Below are 21380 nucleotides of genomic sequence, written 5' to 3' on the forward strand. Positions count from 1 at the left end.
TTTTGCCAGAGTTTGGATCAACTATCGATGGAAACTGACTTGGAAGTTGAAGATTTCGAGGTCGAAATTTAAGTATCGCTTAATCTTGATGCGATAAAAACTCTCGAAAAGCTTTTAAAAGCTCATGCAAATTGCAGCCCAGTTTCCTTTAATAGTGACACATTTGGATAGAAAAGTTTTCTTTACGTCTATCATTAATAAAGAACAGTCATTTTCATTCGTAATAAACGTCGAAGTTCAGAGAAGAAAATTTTTTAAAATATATTTCGAAGAATCGGCGGCTCGAGCTGTGTTTTTGTACACCGCCAAAGGACATCGTTATACAACCAGAAGGAAGATAAAATTGAATAAGCATCGAGAAAAACCGACTTTTGAAATATCTAATGAAGTAAGTGTTTTTTGAGTTTTATTGCTCGTGTTCAGTCAGGCGAGATATTTTCAACTGTTATGCTAAACAGGTGTGATGTAACCCTTGCTACAGCTTTTGTTATCAATTGAAAAAGCAAAATATCTGAATACGTAGGCATGCTTCTCACATTCACCCGCTCGAAATTTTCCGGTTTGACAAAAATGGCGACGGGAAGAAAACATTTCGCATATAAGTTCGTCAGTACGTTCTTCAGTACAGAGCGCCTTTTATCGGATTAACGCGGAAAGAATACAGGTTTTCAGTTACTAAAGCCATAACTAAAAGAAAAACCCAGTGTTAAAAGCTAGAAAATCAATCAGTATTATTGGTTTAAAAAGGCGTGAGATTGTCTATGTGATTATTTTTTCTTGGTTTGTATTTTATAGGCACGAGCGAGGGTTTTATTTGTCGTTGAAGAATTGTTGCAACTTGCTGACCAGAGGATAACTTCTGAAGATGATTTTTCCGTGAAGTATTGATTGAGTCCATCTTGAGATGATCGCTGTTTTTATTTTGTGCGTATTTTTAAGCACGAACAGCGTCGTCGAAGGGCAAACAACTTCCAGTTCAGCAACCAAACAATTTAAAGGTAAAGTCTTGTTATTTAATACTTGATAGTTTATTTTTTTGTCTTCGGTCGCAACTTTTAAAGATGGAGCGCATTGTAAACTCTTAACACCGTTAAAGTTTGTATTGTGTGTGTGTATTATTTCAGGACATGAAAAGATTTGAATATTCGACTTTCAGTTCCAAATAGCGATCTCAAAAATAACTTTTATTATTTCCAAGCTGTTAAAACTCACTTCATTTAGAAAGGGAGCGCCAACTTTGTTTGCTAAAGGCGAGTCAAGCATCTTTCAACAACGATATTTTGTTGCCACAAAACGTGAAGAAAAACATAAAATATGTTTATAATTGACGTATGTTTGGTTCCCGTGAAAGAAACTTTTTCCGCAATTTTTAATGTTCGCCTGTCGGTTTGGACATGACCTCCGGTTGTTGTTAATTAAACACTTAAAATTGCTTGGCAATTTCGAATGGTTTGATCTCATGCGGAACAATGCAAATTTTCAGCTTTTGTCTGGAATGGTCTAGGGTCATAAACACAATGAGGTTGTGAACAACAGGAAAATATTGCCCTAGAAAACCTTTAATGAAACCCCAAAAGTTGCGCGTAATGAACCGGGTAGGTACAAAAAAATTACAAAAAAAAGCTGTCATGACTTGAGGCCGTCGAGTCTATAAAAAGTAAAGAAAAAATGATTTTCTTTTCATGTTCAATTAAAATCACCAGATAGCTATTAAAAAATACCTGTAAATTCTAGATAATTGAGCTGGTGTTTATTTAAATGGTCAAAAAAGGGGGGAAACTGGGTGTTTAGGGATGTGAAAATGAATTTGTCAAAAGCGAATATTTTTGTTAATAAATTTAGTCCCCATAATTTTGTTATAATCTGATAACATCGGTCGGTTTTATCGGAAGGATAAGGACAGTCAACTATAAGCCTACCTACTATTGTAGGTGTATAACACAGGTTATTTTTGAAACGAATTACTTCAACTAACCAATAAGGAAGCTTTTTAAAGCATTAATTCTTATCTGATCTCTAAAAGTGTCCATGTAGTGCTAAGTACTGTTTTATAAAATCTGAGCACCACAAGAAATTTAATGTTTCAATATGTAAAATATACAGTATGTGCTGACAGGAACGAGGTCGATTGTTGATATGTTTGGAGGTAACGATATTTATTTAATAAGTTTCGATTCCCTGTCATGGCTTAATTTTTCTTTGTTATTTTACTAAACATATTCAAGTTACTTTTTATTAAAATGATCTTTCACTTATTCAGCACCTGTACGCAAATTATATTTTCAGCTTTTAATTTATTTTGTATTTGTTCCTTACAAATAATATTCGCGGACTCTTATTGTTTGTAAATTCGACGCACACTGATCGAGTTGCTTGCGAATACAAACGATGAAATACGTTTTTGATCCAGGTACAACAAAGCACAAAACTAACAATTTTTAACTTCGCACCATTCATAACATATCTGATGTTAAATCATGAATTTTTTGGCTTCATATAATTATATCTTGTTACTCTATTTTTTATCATTATTTTCATAAAATTTATTTTGTGTATCCGCGAAGAAAATTGTCTTCCGTTTAATGCCTCGTTCCACCAACTTTCACGAATTTGGATGTTACTTAACATTTGCACTTTAAAGCTTATTTTCCAGACTCTGAGCTACCGAAATTCTGTTTTAAAATTCAATGTAACATGCGGTTTTTTTTCCCATTTTGGAATAAAAACGTGTACTGCCCGTGGACGTCCTTGAAGATATATATAATTATATTTTTTTTTATCATGTTTTAGATCATTACTCAGTTCTAAATTCGTTTTGCCATTTTTGGTTCAGACGAATAGGCCACGAAAATTTTCCGTTGAATGACTTTGGTTTAATAAATTTTTTGAGTTTACGAAGATACATGGAATGTTTTTTTTTGTTTTTGTTTTTTAGGTGAGAAGAAAACAAAAACTGATTATTTTTGGCCGCGAAGCCACAGATTTCACCTGAAATATGGACAAATCTTAATAGCCTTCTTCTTTCCTATTTTGAACAATCAATCGAGACAAAACGGTGCCTGATCGTAGATCTTAAGAACCATGAAAACTTGGCAATTTTTTTTCCGTCATGGATTCGGAGTTACAAATATACAGAAGATTATTTGACATTTTAATATTGATAAAAATATGTCTTGCAAAAAGGCGTTGTCGATATCCTCTACTAGCAAATGGCGATGTTTATGAGTTACTTAGGATACCATCGAGGGAGTTTTGAATCGCCCGAAGTACAGGGGCCAGTTTCTTTTAGAAAAAAGCTACGTAGCTTAGAAGAAAAACAATTATATTTTGTTTCACTGTAAAATCTAACTTAAGATGGTCACGCTGGAGATGGTTCACCTTCACTAAAACCAAATTTCCGTGGCCTCGGTGACCTCACTGCTATTTGTTACACAGGGGAGTCGCTCTGAAAGGCTGTAACTTCAACAGCGTGAGATGTTTAATGATGCACATTATTGTGTTCATAAAGACGCTAAACATTTGCTAATCTTAGCGCTTGATGCTCATGGATTTAACACCAATTTTTCAGTTTAATCTGGTGCCGAAGAAACTGGTACTCTCATCCCACCTCTAGCAATCTTTCAAAACTCTTGTCCAATCCCAATTATTTTAACTGATATTTTCCCTTCTTCTACATTTCTCGTAGTTCCTCAGGCCGCGATCATTTTCCTGGCATTTCTTGGAGCATGTCTTGTATTCGTATTTATCTTATACAAGATCCTTCATTCTAACATTTGCAAGCCAGACCACGAGAAATTGGGCGGAAAGAAAGGAGTGGGCTATGTTGAACTGGGTCAATCCCCTTCTTTGGGCGAGGATGTCATGGAAGAAACGGACAGTGTGGACTTTATGGAGCAGGAAACCACGTTGAGTGATAGATCCAGAGATAGTGATGCGGATTGGCATAAGCCACTCCAAGCTAAAAGCAGAAGTATGGGGGATCTGTTTTCCGACAAGTCGCCGAAAATACCTGCTCGGAGAAAGCTTACCACGTGGGAACGACCTTCGATCGAGGCCGTCAAGGCAGCAAGTCATCTTAACGTACTCACTGCATATGGTGATGCGGCTAGTACTCAACGTACTGCCCGGAGATCTCGACCATCTAGGGGGGAAATTAATTGTATTGCAAAGCTCCAGGTTTCTGTCGGGTATTCTCAGACCTCCAATCGCTTGGAGGTGACAATTATTCGCGTGCAAGACTTTCCAGAGTCGATCGCCCTGAATAGCACTACGTCATCAATGTCCGTGCATCTCACACTGATGCCCTCCAAACGATTTCGGTTTAAAACGAAAACGAAGGCCACCGCTGATGTGACGATCAATGAAACTTTTGTAATGCGCGGGGTAACGGAAAGTGAACTTATGGATAGCACATTTCGTTTTCGCATCTACTCACAGGGATCCATGAAAAAAGGGAGACTACTAGGTGAAACAGAAACAAACGTAACTGATTTTGATCTTGACGACATCGTATCAACAATGTGGATCATGGTACCCCCTGCCGATGAACAGAAAAAACCCACTCCCAGCAAGCCGAGACCTCCGCAGCGCAAATGATATGGACTTTGAATGATCTAAATCATGTTTTACAATTAGAGACATTTAAAGGATAGTTTGACTATCTTTTGTTCTATGAAAAGAAATTACACTGAAAGGCAACGTTGAAATCCATTTTGGTCATGGAGTCAGTTTATGGAAAAAGTCAAGTAGTTTGAACTTTTCAGCCTGTGCATTGGAGCCGGTCATGAAGCCGTTCAAATGAATCCTCTTTTGTCATATAATTTCACATAGTGCCATTTGTTTTTCAATATTATACAAATGAAATATGCATTTTTCGTAACATTTTAATCAGTAGGCAGGGACTAAAATCTTTTATCTGAATGGCCAGGCACTTGGAAAATTTAACTAACAGACTCAAATGTTAGGAACTCCTTGTATAGTACCAAAATTAAAAAACCACCAAAGTGAAGTGTCGCTTTCAGTTGAAAAGGCTGAAATTGACAATTTGAAAAATTGTGAATTAAATATTGAGGGCTGCAGTGCTTTGTCTCAGTGTTTTGAATTGAATGGTTGTTCACCATCAGTTTGAATGTTTGTTCACATGGTGAACCCTTTTTTGAACTCAATACTCCATGGTAGAAGAGTGAACCTACATGTGAACTGTAAAACTGCTGAAAAATAAAAAGTAAATCCATGAATTAAAAGGGTGGGGGGGGGGGGGGGGGGGCATGAATCACGAAGTGGCAAACGTTAATTGAGGTGATATTTAGTGTGTTTGTTCTAGTTACTCATTATTTGTTACTGACAAGCCGAATCTCTCTTTTTACAGACCAATATTTTAAGGTTCTCTGTCCCCAAATGGTCAAAGAATAAATCCCAAGGTAATGATATTATACCAAGCGGCGGGGTTAACAATAACGGTCAGTTGTTTTGTTGAATCGGTGGAAAACATCTTGACTTGTTTTTATCGACGAATATTTTGAATCAGCGGGCGAAGTTCCCTGGCTCCAGAGGTCCGTTCTAAAATACCTAGTATGAAATAACCTCTGTTACACTACTGCATGAGAAATTTCTGCAATTTGATTGGCTTAGAGCAGTGGTATTTCAGCCTAAATTGAAATACCTACATGTGAAAATTACAAACCTTTTGTGGGTAGTAGTATAAACAAATAATAGCATGATTTCTACGTGATATTTGGCATAAATACCACTTGTGATATTTCAAAATTGTCCCAAATTTCACTCGCCTAACGGCTCGTGAAATTACGTATAAACAATTTCGAAATATCACTCGTGGTATTTATGCCAAATATCACCACAAATCATGCTATTACCTACACAAACCCAGGGTCAGGCGAAGTTGCGACAATAATTACAATTTTAGTAGCAAACTCTTTTCTGTTGAATGCACCTTCTTTCCCTTTGTGTTGGGTCCCATATATTAAGTTCGTTTGTAACAGCATTGTATATACTCGATTAAACGCCGTCCTTGAATATGTACCCCAGATGAAAGCAACATTGCCAAACAACGCCGCATCCAATCCGAAGCATGCGGGGTTCATTCAAGGATTAAATAAGCCAAAAAATAACATCAACAGATGACACGTACTGAACAGCTCGGTGTTATCGCCATCAAGTATGATTCCAACCTTCCTCAACGAAAAGCGAAGCAGTAAAGCTGACTCGAATTTTTTTTTTCCTGTGGTAGTAACGTAATATTTTCAAGTGATCAGTCAGTGATTTAAGAAATGATTTTGAAATGAACGTGGCCCTTAAACCCTTAAATAAAACGGTGAAAATTTAATAAACTACTCGGTGTTCGATCGAGTAAAAATGGTATGGTTACTCCTTTTAATCCAAGACTGCTCATTCACCCTCCCCAAACAGACAGTAGTTGATGTTTCGATGTCTGCGAAAATGTTTACCTAGTAATTTTGCCTAGTCCCTGTACGGCGTTTTCTCAGGCCTTCTCGGTCAATTTACTTCGGTGACGTATCCGAGGTGTATGAAAGGGCGGTAAATGCCTCACATCTTCGCTTGCACCACGTGACCCGAAACGCTTTGGTCGCGCGGAATAATGAGGCCTAGGGACTAGGCGAGGAAGATGTCTCATTGGGTTCCTCTGTTGAAATACTTTTGTTTAACCATATACCGGTGGCACTCATGCACCAGTCGTTTGTTTTCTTCTTCATCGCTTTGCCGTCAGCTTACCATTATATTGCGCATGCAAACTAGTCGTACTATCTTTATTTGAGGTGGCATTTATACATAGGTTACGAGTTAAACCTTAGTGTTCTGTACTTAGCACAAATTGCATGTTTCCATACCCCAATTAATTGCAATAGCTGCGAGTACAAGTAATTTTTAATGTTTGTTTGACAACGTTGAAAATGCTACTGAAATAAAATAGACATCACACATAAAGAATACATGATCTAAGCTTGTGAATATACACAGGTAATTCTTGTAATTGGAAGGTATTAAGTATGTACTCTCTTTCTCTCTGATTTTAAACTACATACTATGGCAAAAAAAGGCACATCATAGATCAGCTTTATTTTTCCGAGGCTTTGCTTATCGGTAATTATATCTTAGTTTTTTTCAAACGAACATGCCTTTGAGGAAATTATTATCCATTTTCGTAGAAAATACTTGTTGATTTTGTAGCCTTTATGGTACTTTGTACAATACTTTATTAACGCAGTTTAGTTTAAGTTTCCATCCTTTAGTAGTGCAAACAAGGAACTTTACCGGCGGGACTAAACAAAAAACAACACGATAATTTAATACTATTGTTAACTCATGGCAAAAAAACAAAAAATGCTAAAACCTCTTCTCTCTTGTACTTTCGACCTATAAAAGTCGTGAAATAATATTATCTACTGTATCTAGGATACCCTTAGCAACTGAGAAACGTAATTACAAGATTTTAAAATGGGTAAATAGCTGTAGTCCGTCGAGGAGATGGCTTTGTAGAATGTCTGTATTTTAGTTATTTTTGCTCATTTTTTTCAGTAACGAGCTGTAGACTTCAAATGAAACTACAAAAAGATTTCCTCTATCAAATGAATGCCGCATGGCATTATACACAATTTTACACAACTTTAGATAAACTCGAAAAACGTCAGACCTTTTTCAATCTGTCCATGCAAGTATTTCTTCAGTCTACAGTTTTGAGCGGTTTTAACTCCACGACGAGTTGGAAATTGCTGAAATTGTGTAAAATTAAGCGAGCAAGCCCCTTTAACTTTTTAATGTTCTCGGGTAAAAATAAATACGACCAGAGTGGACTACAAGTTGCCCCTCGTTTTTCTTGGACTGCCAAGCTAAAACGCGGGGAAATCCATGGCCGCTCCGCACGCGACTGGGGACGAGACGCGCAAAACTTTCTTACTTTTTATTCTTGTGCTTACGCTCTCGTTTCTCAGGTTTACAGTACCCAATGTAGAAAGAGTGTTTACGAGGATCAATATACAACTTTCAAGAAAAATTAGTGACTGCTCGTAGTCAACGACCGCGGAGACACCTGTTAAAGAACCCTTATTAAAAAAAGCCCTCTGCCCTAAGTCATGATACATTAATAAACTCTTTTTACCATTCCCCACCATGTGTGTGGTTCACACTGAATCACGTGCCAAGCTCGTGGCTTAATCAGGTGAGGGCATGCATTTAAGCCGTTCAAAGGCAGCAGCTTCCAAAGCTTCTCTGTGATCAGGATGGGCGATTCGTATCAGTTCATGAGCTCGTTGACGAATATTCTTGCCGAACAAGTAGGCAATCCCATACTCAGTCACGATGTAATGCACATGAGCACGAGTAGTTACTACACCACCACCTAACAAAAGAAGATTATAAGTGTTTTTAACTCGCTGCACCAAAAATATATTTAAAATAAAAGTAACAATAAATAACTAACTTGATGGAAAACAGTGTGAGTTCGGCATGTTTTTTTTCAAAGTACAACTCAAAGTCGGTCCTCTTTCCCAAGTCCAGCACTTAGGCTCCGTCTATTGGGGAAAACATGTCGCCCGGGTAGAAGGGTGACTCGCCTGCACAAGTTCCCCTGGGAGGGCGAGCCAACTTTTCCAACATTTCCTTACAAAACTTGGTCAACCGTTTACTTGAGAAGAACAAAGTTGGCTCGGCTAGTAGAAAGGTGACCCTCTTTGCCGCGTCACCCTTTTTTCACTGGTAAGATCACACTCATTATCAGGCTAACTTTTCTCCGAACACTTTGGCTCGACCACACGGGCCAACTCGGCCAAGACGAGAGAATCAGAGCATGCGCGAGTGCTGTTTACAACTTTTTTTTTCTCATTTAAACGCTCGCTAAAGCGAAAACTCTTCCCCACATAAACAAAAACGTGATGCCTTAAAACTGAGGTACAGAAAATTTAACCGAGTATCAATTGTCTGCGGTAAATTTCCACACAATTCGGTTCAGACTGAGACTACAACAAGCGTTAGTATACCTTGTTTTAAGAAAGGTACAATCTTCGACTCTCCTCTTTTGGTGACGGAATTGAGCGCTAAGATTGGTTTTCCCAGACCATCTGAACCAAGTGCAGCACCTCGTAAAAAGTCAACCTGACCTCCAACACCTGATCATAAAGAAAAGAAAAAACAAAAGTAAAGAAAGTTCAGAAACTATATAAGGGTATGGTCACCAAAATGAACTGATGAGATATTGAAGTGATAAGAAGCCTCGGATAGTAATTTCAAACGAAACTCTATTGATGCCTGCTTTGTGTTGTGAAACACAGAATTTAAGTTTTATCAGTGGAAACTATAGCGTGAACAGAGCAACCTACGTAATGAGATTCAAAGGCTAAATTTTTAAGCGCAAGCTCTTTGTCAGAGGCACATGACATGTTGTGACCATTCAACTGAAACTCCTTGCCGTGGGTATTGAGCTTTCATGTGACAGGAGGTGTTAAAGCTTGGAATCTGTTCCAAGGTGGGCATAATAAAAATTTAGGATCTTGAACAGGACGTCTTTTTGGACCGGAAGCCTTTAAAAGAGTGTAAAGGTTGCCCAAAAAAGATATACATTTGCGGTACCAAAAATGTTTCCTCCAAAAAATCTCATTCCAAGATGTCAGTTTTTTTTAAAAAGATACTTAATTCTGTATGCGAAAAGAAATAAATTAAGGTCATAGGATAAAGTCTCTCCTCTGAAACAGGGTTTTTTTTAGTGAAATCAAGGATTTTTGTCTGAAACAGGGTCAGGAACTGAAGGCCTCGGTGGCACGATTCAACCACAACTTCCCTTACGATACAGGGTAGACACACCTGAATAGAGTCTTGTTCCAATGGAGTCCGAGACAACTTGTCCAGTAAGGTCCACTTCAATGCATGAATTTATTGCCGTGACCTTGGGGTTCTGACTGATTATTGACACTAAGTTCACAAACCCAACATCCAACATAACTGAAAAACATAAAGATCGATTTTTATATTATTATTATTATAGTTTTTCTTGTTGTTTTTTTTTTTTTTTGCTCCAAGAATATCTCTTTCATCCCAACCCCGACCGCTGGAAGGAGGTTTTGCTAAGTTCCACCACCAGCTGTTAACAGAATCTACGTGTAGCTTGCACTTTCCTTTTTGGTTTCGTGGTTTGGGTGATAAAGTTTATACAGCGTTCCAAATCTCCACGTTTTTGGAGTAAAATTCCACTTCGGATCATGTTGATCTATCTATAGCTTGACACGACAATTTTGTCTAACAGTGCAATTCATTTTCGTTTTCCATCTGCAAATAGAATATTATTAGAATTATTATTAACCACTGTTTACCATCAGTCCAGTGCAAGCGTGTTTCCTCGGGTGGGCGAATGCCCGGGGGTTTTCACGTAACTGCATTGTTCAGTTGTAAAAAGTACCCCAAGGGATGTTGATTCTTCTCTTCACTTGTCTTCCTCAGTGATAAATTAAAGGTGATAGCCAGGGTATTACAAACAAACAAGCACTGTTCGGCCGCAACCCAAAAAAATACGCCTGAATTGGATGCTTTCGAGACCATGGTCAAATCCTGTTCAGACAAATTTTGAAGACAACGTACTCACACCAGATAAATTGAATACAGTGTCAGCAACTTACCAACAAAAGGGTTTTGATCAATAAACTCAAAAACTTTCTCCGTTCCGATGACAAAACTTCCCACACATCGTCCGGGCAACACTTTCTTTGTAGCATTGGTTACAGCTCCTCTCTCAACCAAAGGAACCACGCCATCGCTAAACATCTCGGAGTGAATTCCAAGGTCTTTGTGGTCCATTAGACGGCTCAGACACGCATCGGGTATGGAACCAATGCCTAATACAGGTGAAGGAAAATAAGAATCAGAAGAAGAGTTTAACGGTCAGTTGCCGATCCTGGTATAAGCTTGTGAGTTGTATGTCAACATTCACGAAGTCAGGGATGTAACCAAAAATTACCAGAGGTGCGTGCCCACAGTTTTCCAAATTAATCCCACCCCGTCTCTCACATCGTTTTAACGCGGGTGACTTGATTAAATTTATGGTGAGGTAATCATACCTCTCGGTCTTAGGATCGGCAAGCAGCAGTTACGAATTTTACATAAGGCAAAATCGGGGAAAACAAGGGACATACATGTTGTTTTAAAAAAAGTTACAGCAGAGTTACGTGGGCAACTGCACTGTTTTCAAAATTTTCTTTACTCATTTTAGTTTTCCTTTTTTTTGAAAATTGTCTTCAACATTTTTCTGGTACAGCAGCGTGCAAAGGAAGTCGTGTCCGATAGCCCGGGGTTAGTGGATTTTGCTATCGGGCTAGTGATTTTTGTTCTTACCTTGCCCGACGGGCAGTTGCTGTTCTTTGGGGAAATTCAAATTACAGAAGGATTGTAATCAATCCTGCTAATCAAAAAGGGTTTTGGGGCTAGTTGAAATGACTTGTGGGCTAGTACATGCTAGCTACAACTTGCCCGAATGACAGGCTGTAAAACTGACTTTCTTTGCACCCGGTACAGTGTACGTACCGTGCACACTTGCTTACAGGACGGTATGTCTCCCAGCATTCAGCTATTTCTGTTAAGGTTGTTGGACCTAAGCTATCAAGCCTACGATACGCCACGTTAAGGGTCACGTGGGTAACTGTAAGCCCTTTAAGATTTGGTCATAATTTCGTGGTTGTGGCATAGAATGGTATAAAAAGTCAGAAACGGGTACGGAGATGAAAAATTTTTACGATCAGTTAGAATTACATAGGAGTTGCCAGTCAGTGAGAGTAACAAAATGAAGTCATTGCTTATTTTTTCTTGCCGCAGTATTTCTCGGCACATTTTGTGTTAACAAGTGAGAGCCTCTCATTATTCAGAGGAACTGTCTCCGAGTTTTACATTTTCGTGGACAACAATGAGCTAAAACAATTCTGTGTATTTCAAATGCATTGTTAGATATTGTACAGATTATGATTAGATGGTGACTTTGCCTTACCTTTGTATGGCATAAAAAATTAATAATATGTAAACTGACCCATTTGGAGAGTAGCACCATCATCCACAAGATTCTCAGCAATAAATTGACCAATTTTAGCCTCCTCTGGTGACTCTGGTTTAACTTTAAGTTCTGGAAGTTTAAACTCTTGTACACAAAGCACATCAAGATGAGACTGATGAATTCCTCCTGGGCCATGTGTGCGTGGACAGCGGGGGTTTACAAGTCCTAATTAACCAAGAATAATGAATCAACAATACTAAAAAGCCACCTACAAAACAAACACGTTTCTTAACTGTGGAAATTTAATTACCACCCCACAAATTGTCACTACTGAAGAACCTGCTACCGCTGCCAGCTATTGTACAATAGTTATTTTCCTCAAATTTTGAGAACATTGATGGGTTCCATACAGGAATACAGAAACCCATGATATTTTGGAGGTAGAGTCATGCAAGTTCAAAGGATTAGCAAATCAATAAGACCTTTAAATGCAGATAATACATAAATGTGTATTGTATCCTTGTCAGTTATATGATAATGATTTAAAAAAACCACTCGTAGATTCCATACGCCACTTCATCCGGGACCCGAGTGGCGTATTTTCCGTATGTCACGTTTGTGAGTGTCGTATCGTTCGATGACGTCACGATTCCCGCCTTTTGCTTTTGTTGAATTGGTTTCTCCATATAATAAAAAGAACATTACACGTTGGCTCTAAGATATGAATTTTATGTTCTCGTGGCAAGAACAATATCTCACTCGTTCGCTTCGCTCACTCGTGAGATATTGTTCTTGCCACTAGAACATAAAATTCATATCTTCTCGCCACCGTGTAATATCCTCTATATATGTACAATGTATAAGTATAACACATCATACTTATTGCCCATCGGTGAGGGGTTAATGTGGACAAATTAAAGCAATTTGAAATAAATCACCTCTCATCCCAATCCAGGGAGGAAAGAAAAAAGGTCTGTGGGGATTCCCGAAAGGTAATTTGTACTCCGCCAGGTCTTAATCCACCATGAGCAATCAAGATCTATGGTGCCTTTTAAAACTTGGTGACCATCCTTGACTGACAAATCACAATACATGGAAGAACAGCCAGTAAAACCATGTGACCAATCTATAGACTTGAAACACAAAGCTACTTGCGTTCTGATTTCAAGACCATCTTACCTATAATGTACTTAGCATTCTGTATAGCAGCTCGTGTACAGTCGACACTTGGTCCAAGGGTGCAAAATCCATGTTTGTCAGGAGGACTGACTTGTATCAGGGCCACATCTAGATCAATTATTTTCCGATGAAATAAAAGTGGAATCTCACTCAAAAATATGGGTGTGAAATCAGCACGACCCTCATTCACAGCTTTACGGCAGTTTGCTCCAGTAAACAGAGAATTGCTTCTAAAAATTCCTAAACAAAAAAATATATATATTGCGCTTAACCTCTATTTTATCTTAATAAATAATATTTTATTAAGAAAACAAAGATGACATATAAGAAGAATATAAGTATTAGTTATCCTTAACATACATTATTTTCCATAAGAAGGGTCTAAGAAAGATAGAAATATTAAATTAGAGAACCTAGATTAATACCTCGAAGAAGAAGGCTTGACGGTTGTAAATATTAGTAATACTCAAGTTGCTTTGTTCTTCGCTGTTTTGTTAATATTACTAGATTAATATGTCCATCTTCAAAACTGACAACAAGCAAATAATATGTTTGATATTCAGCATGCAGTCAAACCTCCTCAAATGGCCATTTCTCCTCAATGACCACCTCCCCACAACAGTCACTTTTTTGGCGGATAGTCCATACATGGACTCGTTGAACCTCTATAAAATGGGCATCTCTCTACAGTTGCCACTTTCTTTTGTCCCCACGGTCGCTATTGAGGAGAGGTTCAACTGCATTGATTTCATACATGTAGCTTTCAAGAACTAACTTAAGGTTTAGCTGCCCTAATTTGCAGTATTGCTAGCGGGTTTAGGATCAGGGCTAGTATTTTTTTTTTTGGATAAAAGTCAATTTATTTGCCATAAAAAAGGAATTGCATTGTTTGGAGTGCTCCATACTAGCTGTTACAAAGGGCATCCTAGTTTTCAAAACATTGAAAGTTTTAAATTTTTAATTTATGGTGGTAAAACCAGACTTACCGAGGCTCAACATGACTTTGAATGGAAATATATGACAAGACTCATATTTTCTCACGACCTTGTCAAGAGTCTCACAATTTAATGACATACTTTATTGGTACTTAACTTCATGTTTTTCCTGATTATAAAAGTTAAGTTCCCACAAAATTAAGTACCAATAACGTATCTCATGCTCTCAAGAGCTAGTTGACAACTGATTCTCACGCTTTCTCAAAAAGTCACAAGTACTCCACAAAATTTTTGGAACATCAATAGGATTTCTTTCCAAGGTAAGTATAGCAAACTAAATCTAAAGAAAATGCCTAGTGATCGCTTTAGATTAACAAACATGTTCATTCAGTGTTCTTACCAGGATTTTCTACACTGGGGTCCACAGGACCCATACTAGAGAAGCTAAAAGGGGTTCATGAGGGAGAAAAGCAGGTCACAATTTAAGATAGAGCTAACTCAACATTTTCACAGGTCTGAGTTAGAGTAAATACCTCATACTGCTTTCTCAGAGAATGATGGGTGTTTTCTTACGAGGCTAATAACCAATAAAATTTTGGCTTATATTATAAGGAAATGATTTCTTCTTTGCTCCCTTGGGACCCCTGGGCTATACAATAATTATAGAGAGCGGCATTTCCCGAAAAAGTGCAGCGATGCCACAATGCCATGGTCTGGTAAGAACACTGTTCATTGGCAACTTGGTGCATTGTTTACATTATTTTTTCAGCCATGTCTTCAGCCTACCGCGAATTCTACTGCCACTTATACAGTAATACCCACCTCATGGCCACCTCGTTAAAATGGTCACCTCAATATTACAGCCACTTTTTTAAGCCCAGCAAAGCAGCCATAATCTGTATCTAAAAACCCTTATTGATGCGTTTAAATGGCCAACAGCCACATTTTGAATACCCAAACAGTAGAATCTTTTACAATTTTACCCCATTAGTATGGTAAATCTTTCTAAACTCACAATGTAGAAAATTAGAATGCTTGTGACATGTCAATTTTATTGACCTAGTAATAAGGTGAGCCTGATCTTTTGACTATCTTACATTTCAAGTGTACTGTAGTCCAAAAACAGTACAAGTACGAGATAATCAAAAGATCAGGCTCACCTTACCAGGTCAATGAAATTGACACGTCACAAGCACTTTAGTTGTGGCAGTTAAATAACAGATTTTTAAAAGTGCTTTAAGTACCGCAGGAAAGTTTCAAGAAGTTTTTGTAATTATTCGTGGTTCAAGAAGTGCAAATGCAGTGTATGATGTATTTGTTATTACAGCCCTCAGGTTATAAAATCTGACCCTACCCTGGCCATGGTAATACTACCACCCTATTAATACAGCCCAATTTTTTAAGTGGACCCATTCTTGGTGACCATATTAACAGGGTTCCACTAGCTGTATTAATTACTGCTGCCACCAAATCTGCAAACTCACTATTAAAATAAACCTAAATCTTTCATTTCAAGATCACTGCCAACAAATAATAATAATAATAATAAATAATAATATAATAATAATATAGATTCTTATTAAGTGCATTTCTATCCTCAATGCACTTGTGTACATGGCAGAAGCGACAAAGAAGATTGCTTGTGATGTTTACTGTTCCAGCTTTAAAATGAGATACAAGACTTCTATTACACCCATGATCCCTGCTGGAAGTCTTTGAGTTATCTCAGGACTCCCCCCCCCCCCCCCCCCCCCTTCTCACAGCTTTTCCCATCTCTAGGTTCAGAATCTCAAGATTTTGCCTCTTGAGGGTTAGAAACTCTGTAAAACCAAATTTTTGTGTTTACATGTAACTCCTTGACTAATATAGCACAACAATTTCTTTCAAAACTTAAACACCTTCATTCATGATCTGAAGTAGAAATCAAACCCACGATTAAATTCTGATTAACAGTAACTCAAGACCAACCTGACTAGCTTCTCATACCCTGTGAAACTGTTTTAGCGGATGTCAACAGGCCTTAATTACCTTCAAATTCAGGTGATACCACCTTGTCATGTGCCTCTGTGTGGATATGGATCAGTTCTACATTCTTTAACTGGGCTTCTTGCCCTCTCTTAGCCAAAGCATCAAGTAATGGAAGAGGAGTAGCAGCACCTCCATGGACGAATACTTTCATTCCTAAAGAGAGAAATGTGATAAGATATAACATTAATTTTTTAAAAGACATAGAAAGTGCTTTTTCATACTTATAAGGTACTTGCACAATAACTTCAATCCATCAAAGTAAGTACATGCAAGCAGGTTTTAGTATTAACCCATTCGCCCCTGAATTGCCTGTAACCACCCGTGTGGATCCACATCCCTTCTACCATTTGTGACTTTAACAATTAGGGACAACTTTGTCCATTAACTTGTGCAGGGTGAAGAGATCTTTCAAACCATACCAGAATAAGCACGACTCAGTCTAGGAGGCCAGAGAAAAAGGCAAAAAACATTGATCTGAAACTTTCCGTGAAAATCTAAGTTGTTCCTCTATACCCACCTTTTCCTTTCACCTAATCCTAAGATTCTAAAAGCTCTCCCAAAACCTTTTAACCAAAAGTGAAGCCTACTAAATGTCCAGCAAAAGAAAAACAAATGAGGCAAGAAAAGCGAAAGAAAAAATGAAAAGAAAAAGTAAAGACTGCTGAGACACTTTTAAACCTAAAAACTATTTTGAAATTTTGCTTTCTGTGTATTCCTGAGCTTCGAAAGCTAATGTTTTGCTTCTGAATCGAAAGGCTAAAAAGCGTACAACCTGAAAATTGCTTGATTAGCTTTAAAACGCGTTTTTCAGCAACAGTCGCAAGGGCGACTTGGTTAAAGGGATCTGTAGGGATTTAGCCAGACTGATTGAAAACTGGAAGATATCTCCCAAAAAAATTGTCAGAGGTTACAAAAATTTCCTTTAATTTGTTGTCTCCATTTCATTAATGTTTTATCTGAAACTTTTAACAATTTTATTCATTTATTCATTTATTTTTTATTTTTTTTATTTTTGGCCTTGAATTGAATTAATTCCAACAAAAAGTGCTACACATCTATGTTTCCATAAATCTACTTTTACTCTAATGCCACTAACTAACACTATCAATCTGATAATAATAATAATAATAATAATAATAATAATTTAAAAATTTACAACATGCTAATATCTATTAAAATTTAATATAATCAACATTTTGAATACATCAAGTCTAGATCCCAGCCAACTCTCCTCACTGTACACAGACACAAACTGATTTCTCACACTGTTATAGAGTGAAAGCTTGTATTATTTGGGGTTTACCCACTATGCCTGACCCCAAGCCTAGCCCTAGCCCTAGCCATAATGCCCCCACCCCACCCCAGTCCTTTCACAAAACACTGGCAGAGCGCAGGTTTAACACAGGTAAATTGATATGTTTTAGAATTTTACGAAATAATGATCCTATGACCTTTCAGTAATATTTTTACCACACTGCTCTAGCTAGCGTCAAGAAAATTAATCCTTTCAAATGATCGTGATAAGATTCGCTGCAAACTTCGCATCACTAAAATGGAAACTAGACCTGCTGTAGCTTATTCAAAAATATAATTAGTGACCTGATTGGATAACTTCCATAGCTTCATAAGGTGATTTCCAAGCTGGAGTTCTACCGGGAAGTGGATGAAACGGCTCAGAAGAATATGTATAATAACTTCGATCTGAGGGAAGGAAAAGAAAACTGATGTCAAAATACATAAGACTATTATTTATAGCACATAATATAAAAAGCAGGCTTCAGCTTGAGCTTTGCTTAATATTTAAGATTTTAGTCAACCATAGCTCACTTGATCGTTTTTATCGAATTTCATACTGGAAATAAACCCACAATTCGCATCAGTAAGAAAAAAGAGAACGCAAAAAGCACATTATTTCAACCCACCTTGTTTTCGGAACCATATTTCCTCACGCGCGTCTTTGAGTGCGAAAATGTACCTCGTTTGCGATGGAAATCCTCGTTGAGTTACGCAGCGAAATAACTTGGGTAGCCGTGAATATAAGGAAGACATTTTCCTTGAAAATTGCCCACCTATAACTCTGTTAGACGTTTAATTTCGCTTGGCTATCGTCTTGAATGACAAAGTGCACGTCCGGCCGGGGAAATGAGCACCGGAAACCCAGCTAAACTATACGTCATTCCTGCAGCACCATATTTGGCATATGAAAGGAAAAATGGGTAACGCAACACGGGCATGCAAGTTGTGAAAGACTGCAAATCAGTCACTTTTTTTTCTCAAAATCGGATTTGATAGCGGAGCGTACGATCACGCGCGAGAGAGAAAAATCGCAGTCTCGCACTCCGTTTTCTCGTGTGATCCCGCCAAAATTTAAGTTATCTATTTTCGGTATATCGCTTAATTGTGGCCTGTAAATTTCTCATTCCCCCGGGTCATTCCCCCAGCAAAGTTTGTCCTGTGTTATCAAATTCGACAACACCAAATTATATTCTGTGATTCTAATTTCGATAACTGCAAATTCGATGTCTCGACATCAAATTCTGTCAGTCTAAATCCTATCCCGTGATCATCAAATCCTATGACGTGCGCCAATTTCGATAACGCTAAATTCGATGCCTCAGACATCAAATTAATTCTGTCACACTAAATTTTATCCCGTGTTCTCAAATTCGTTTGTACCAAATCCTATGCTGTGCGCCAATTTCGATAACGCCAAATTCGATGCCTCAGTCGACATCAAATTCGGTCACACCAAATTCTGTGGGACACTCATTTATACTCAGTAGCAGCAAGCGAATTCAGCAGGCACTTAACAAAATCTGTCAGTGGGCACACAAATCCAACAACTTCAAATCCTGGTACCTAGTAGGGCCCATTCTCGTTCCCAGAGCCACTCGGCTTAAGGCCTGGTTACATAGTAGAGGAGTTAATTTATTTCCCGCGCTGAAATAATTGATATATAATTGATTCTGTTTCACTCTACTATGGCGGAGAACTCTTCTTCGTCGAGTCCTTCGACGTCGTCATGTACTTCATCAAACTTTACCACCGTAGTATCTTTGCTTAGACAAGCAGAGACTTTGTTACAGTCATCCGTGAATCCTGTAGCACAACAATCAAGTGCCGAAACGAATGAATGTTCATCGAGCGTAACAGATGATCAAAATCGATCGCTAGCTAACTTTCGCTCATTGTTTACCCGGTACGGTACCGTACGCTCTTGCCTTACCCTTGTTTAGGGCTGGCTAGGCCAGCAGCTGGTCCACCGACGAAGTAACCTGAGATCAGGCCCAATTTGAGCGGTTCTCATACATTCTCTCTAACGGCTACCGCTGAAATCTCTTTTCGTTTCGCCTTTCGCCGGAATGTAAATTTTCAAAGCGAAACGAAAATAGAGCCTGATTTTAGGTTACCGACGAAGCGCAAAAGAGGGAATGGGGTTTTTGTTGTAGAAGAAACGTGGACACACGAGTTTTTCTGTCTGGCGAACCACTGCTAGTCACATGTGCCCTCCAGAAGTGAAAAGTTCCGCTTGCAAGACGCCGGACTCAGGAGGAAAAACAATCGTCTTCCACCACAAAGACCAACCTCTCGCCTCTGCCGAAAAGATGGAATCAGTTCATCCGAAACTCAAAGACGCAGGTGGCTTTGATCTGCTGAGGAGTGGGCCATTCAACAAGGACCTCGCGGCCATTTTTTCCGCCTGCATCCGGGTACTCTATTTCTTTCCTACGCGTATCTTCAGGTCTTACGCAAGCAGTGGCCTACATTAGACCACTACAAAAAGCTTCTAAGCATCTGCGGTAGCGAAAGACGTTTTTCAAGGTAAGGTTAACCGGACTTAAAACCATTTTGCGGGCGTGGGTGGATTCTTTGTCAAGGTGAAATTTCCTCCACAGTAGCAACGCGACTACGAACCTGTTAGGCCCCAGGTAGCCCAAGTTCGAAATATTTCGGCATATTGTTGCGTAGCATTCGAAATATAAGGATTTGTATGGTTTTCTCTATACATAAGGATGAGAGAAAACCGTTTACAGTACACAACCCATAAAAACGGTCATAAATTGGCCCATGGGACCACACAGGAGAGGTGTAAACACACATTTCATGTAAGGTAAGCTGTTTTTTTATTGCAGTCCATTCATTTTTGCAGGTTACAGAAACGATAGGTTTTTTCCCCATACAAATATTTATATTTTCAAATGTTACCCAACAATGCCGATGCTTGCCGATGCTCATATTTCTTATAATGCGAGGTATAATGTGACGCTTAACCCTTTTTTTTATCAACGTAACAATGATAATAAACAAAATGTTGTATGTAACCCCTTTTGTGTAGCAGGAATCCATGACTTCTCGAAGGCTTATGGCTATTGTCGTGGTAACAGCATTTTTTTTTCGTATAATTAATGTCTTCATCACATTGATTCGGCCAAGTGGTTTATTAGCCAACAAGGGTGAACAGGGCATTTTGAGCGAAATGTTTAACACCCCACACCACAAACACGTTTTCTTGCTTAAATGGTTTTTTTTTTTTTGCCTTTGCGTTGCTACCAAAATGCAAATCAGTTATGTCATCCATAAGGCACCTATTATCTGGCCTACCAAAAAACAATTTTCCCCCATTTACAAATGGCTCTTTTAAGCGAATTGGATAGGCTGCTGTTGAAAGAATATCATACAACCCTTACAGCCCTTATAGCCCTTACACCGTTACAACCCTTACAGCCTTTACAGTCCTTACACCCTTACACAGAGAAAGCAGAGAAAGAAACTTACTAAAGTAAGCTAATCATCTCTTGGCTCATTTTTTTGTGCGTTAAACTACCCGCAGAAAATTAACTTTTTTTTTTCTTTTTCTTAATACCTTGGCTTCAACTGGGAAAGAAATGGGGATAATTAGAGATAAAAGAATGGACCATTAGAAAAGTGATGAGGGGGAGGGGTGGGGATTTTAAGAGTGCAAGATTTTTTTCTTTGGTACATGCAAGGTGGAAATCTTTTTTTTTTTTTCCTCCTTGGTTTTAAACTTTTTTTTGGTCAGAATCCATAAGAATTTTTTTTTTATATTAATAATTTCGTGGGGAATTTTTTTTTCTGCTTTTGTCCCCCCACCTCCATAACTTTTCTAATGGTCCATCCCTAAGCTGCTTAACTACAGTAATGAATTATTAAACCGGCACGCCCAATGCTGCACGTGCTTTGGAACGACTGAATCAACAATCTGTTGAAAATTTACA

The 21380-nt window shown here is 38.2% G+C and overlaps 2 protein-coding genes across 3 annotated transcripts; one reads left to right on the top strand and one right to left on the bottom strand.

The window, feature by feature from the left end:
• Positions 1 to 183: 183 nt before the first annotated feature.
• On the top strand, positions 184 to 5078 carry LOC140942571 (uncharacterized). 2 transcript variants are annotated; one of them, XM_073391490.1, is made up of 3 exons: positions 184 to 388; positions 796 to 998; positions 3686 to 5078. In XM_073391490.1, exons 2-3 carry the CDS (start codon positions 905 to 907, stop codon positions 4594 to 4596), a joined length of 1005 nt encoding a protein of 334 aa, XP_073247591.1. In that variant the 5' UTR covers positions 184 to 388; positions 796 to 904; the 3' UTR covers positions 4597 to 5078. The 2 variants fall into 2 exon arrangements, with proteins under 2 accessions (XP_073247591.1, XP_073247590.1); XM_073391489.1 differs by lacking the exon at positions 184 to 388 and adding an exon at positions 493 to 664.
• A 1692-nt stretch (positions 5079 to 6770) lies between these two features.
• Positions 6771 to 18286, bottom strand: LOC140942898 (succinyl-CoA:acetate/propanoyl-CoA:succinate CoA transferase-like). The gene is made up of 9 exons (XM_073391916.1): positions 18066 to 18286; positions 17743 to 17844; positions 16144 to 16296; positions 13181 to 13420; positions 12038 to 12226; positions 10641 to 10856; positions 9832 to 9969; positions 9012 to 9140; positions 6771 to 8374 (listed from the first exon to the last, which is right to left on the bottom strand). Exons 1-9 carry the CDS (start codon positions 18190 to 18192, stop codon positions 8187 to 8189), a joined length of 1482 nt encoding a protein of 493 aa, XP_073248017.1. The 5' UTR covers positions 18193 to 18286; the 3' UTR covers positions 6771 to 8186.
• Positions 18287 to 21380: the final 3094 nt, after the last annotated feature.

This window comes from Porites lutea, chromosome 7 (genome assembly GCF_958299795.1).
Source record: "Porites lutea chromosome 7, jaPorLute2.1, whole genome shotgun sequence".
NCBI classification, from domain to species: Eukaryota; Metazoa; Cnidaria; class Anthozoa; order Scleractinia; family Poritidae; genus Porites; species Porites lutea.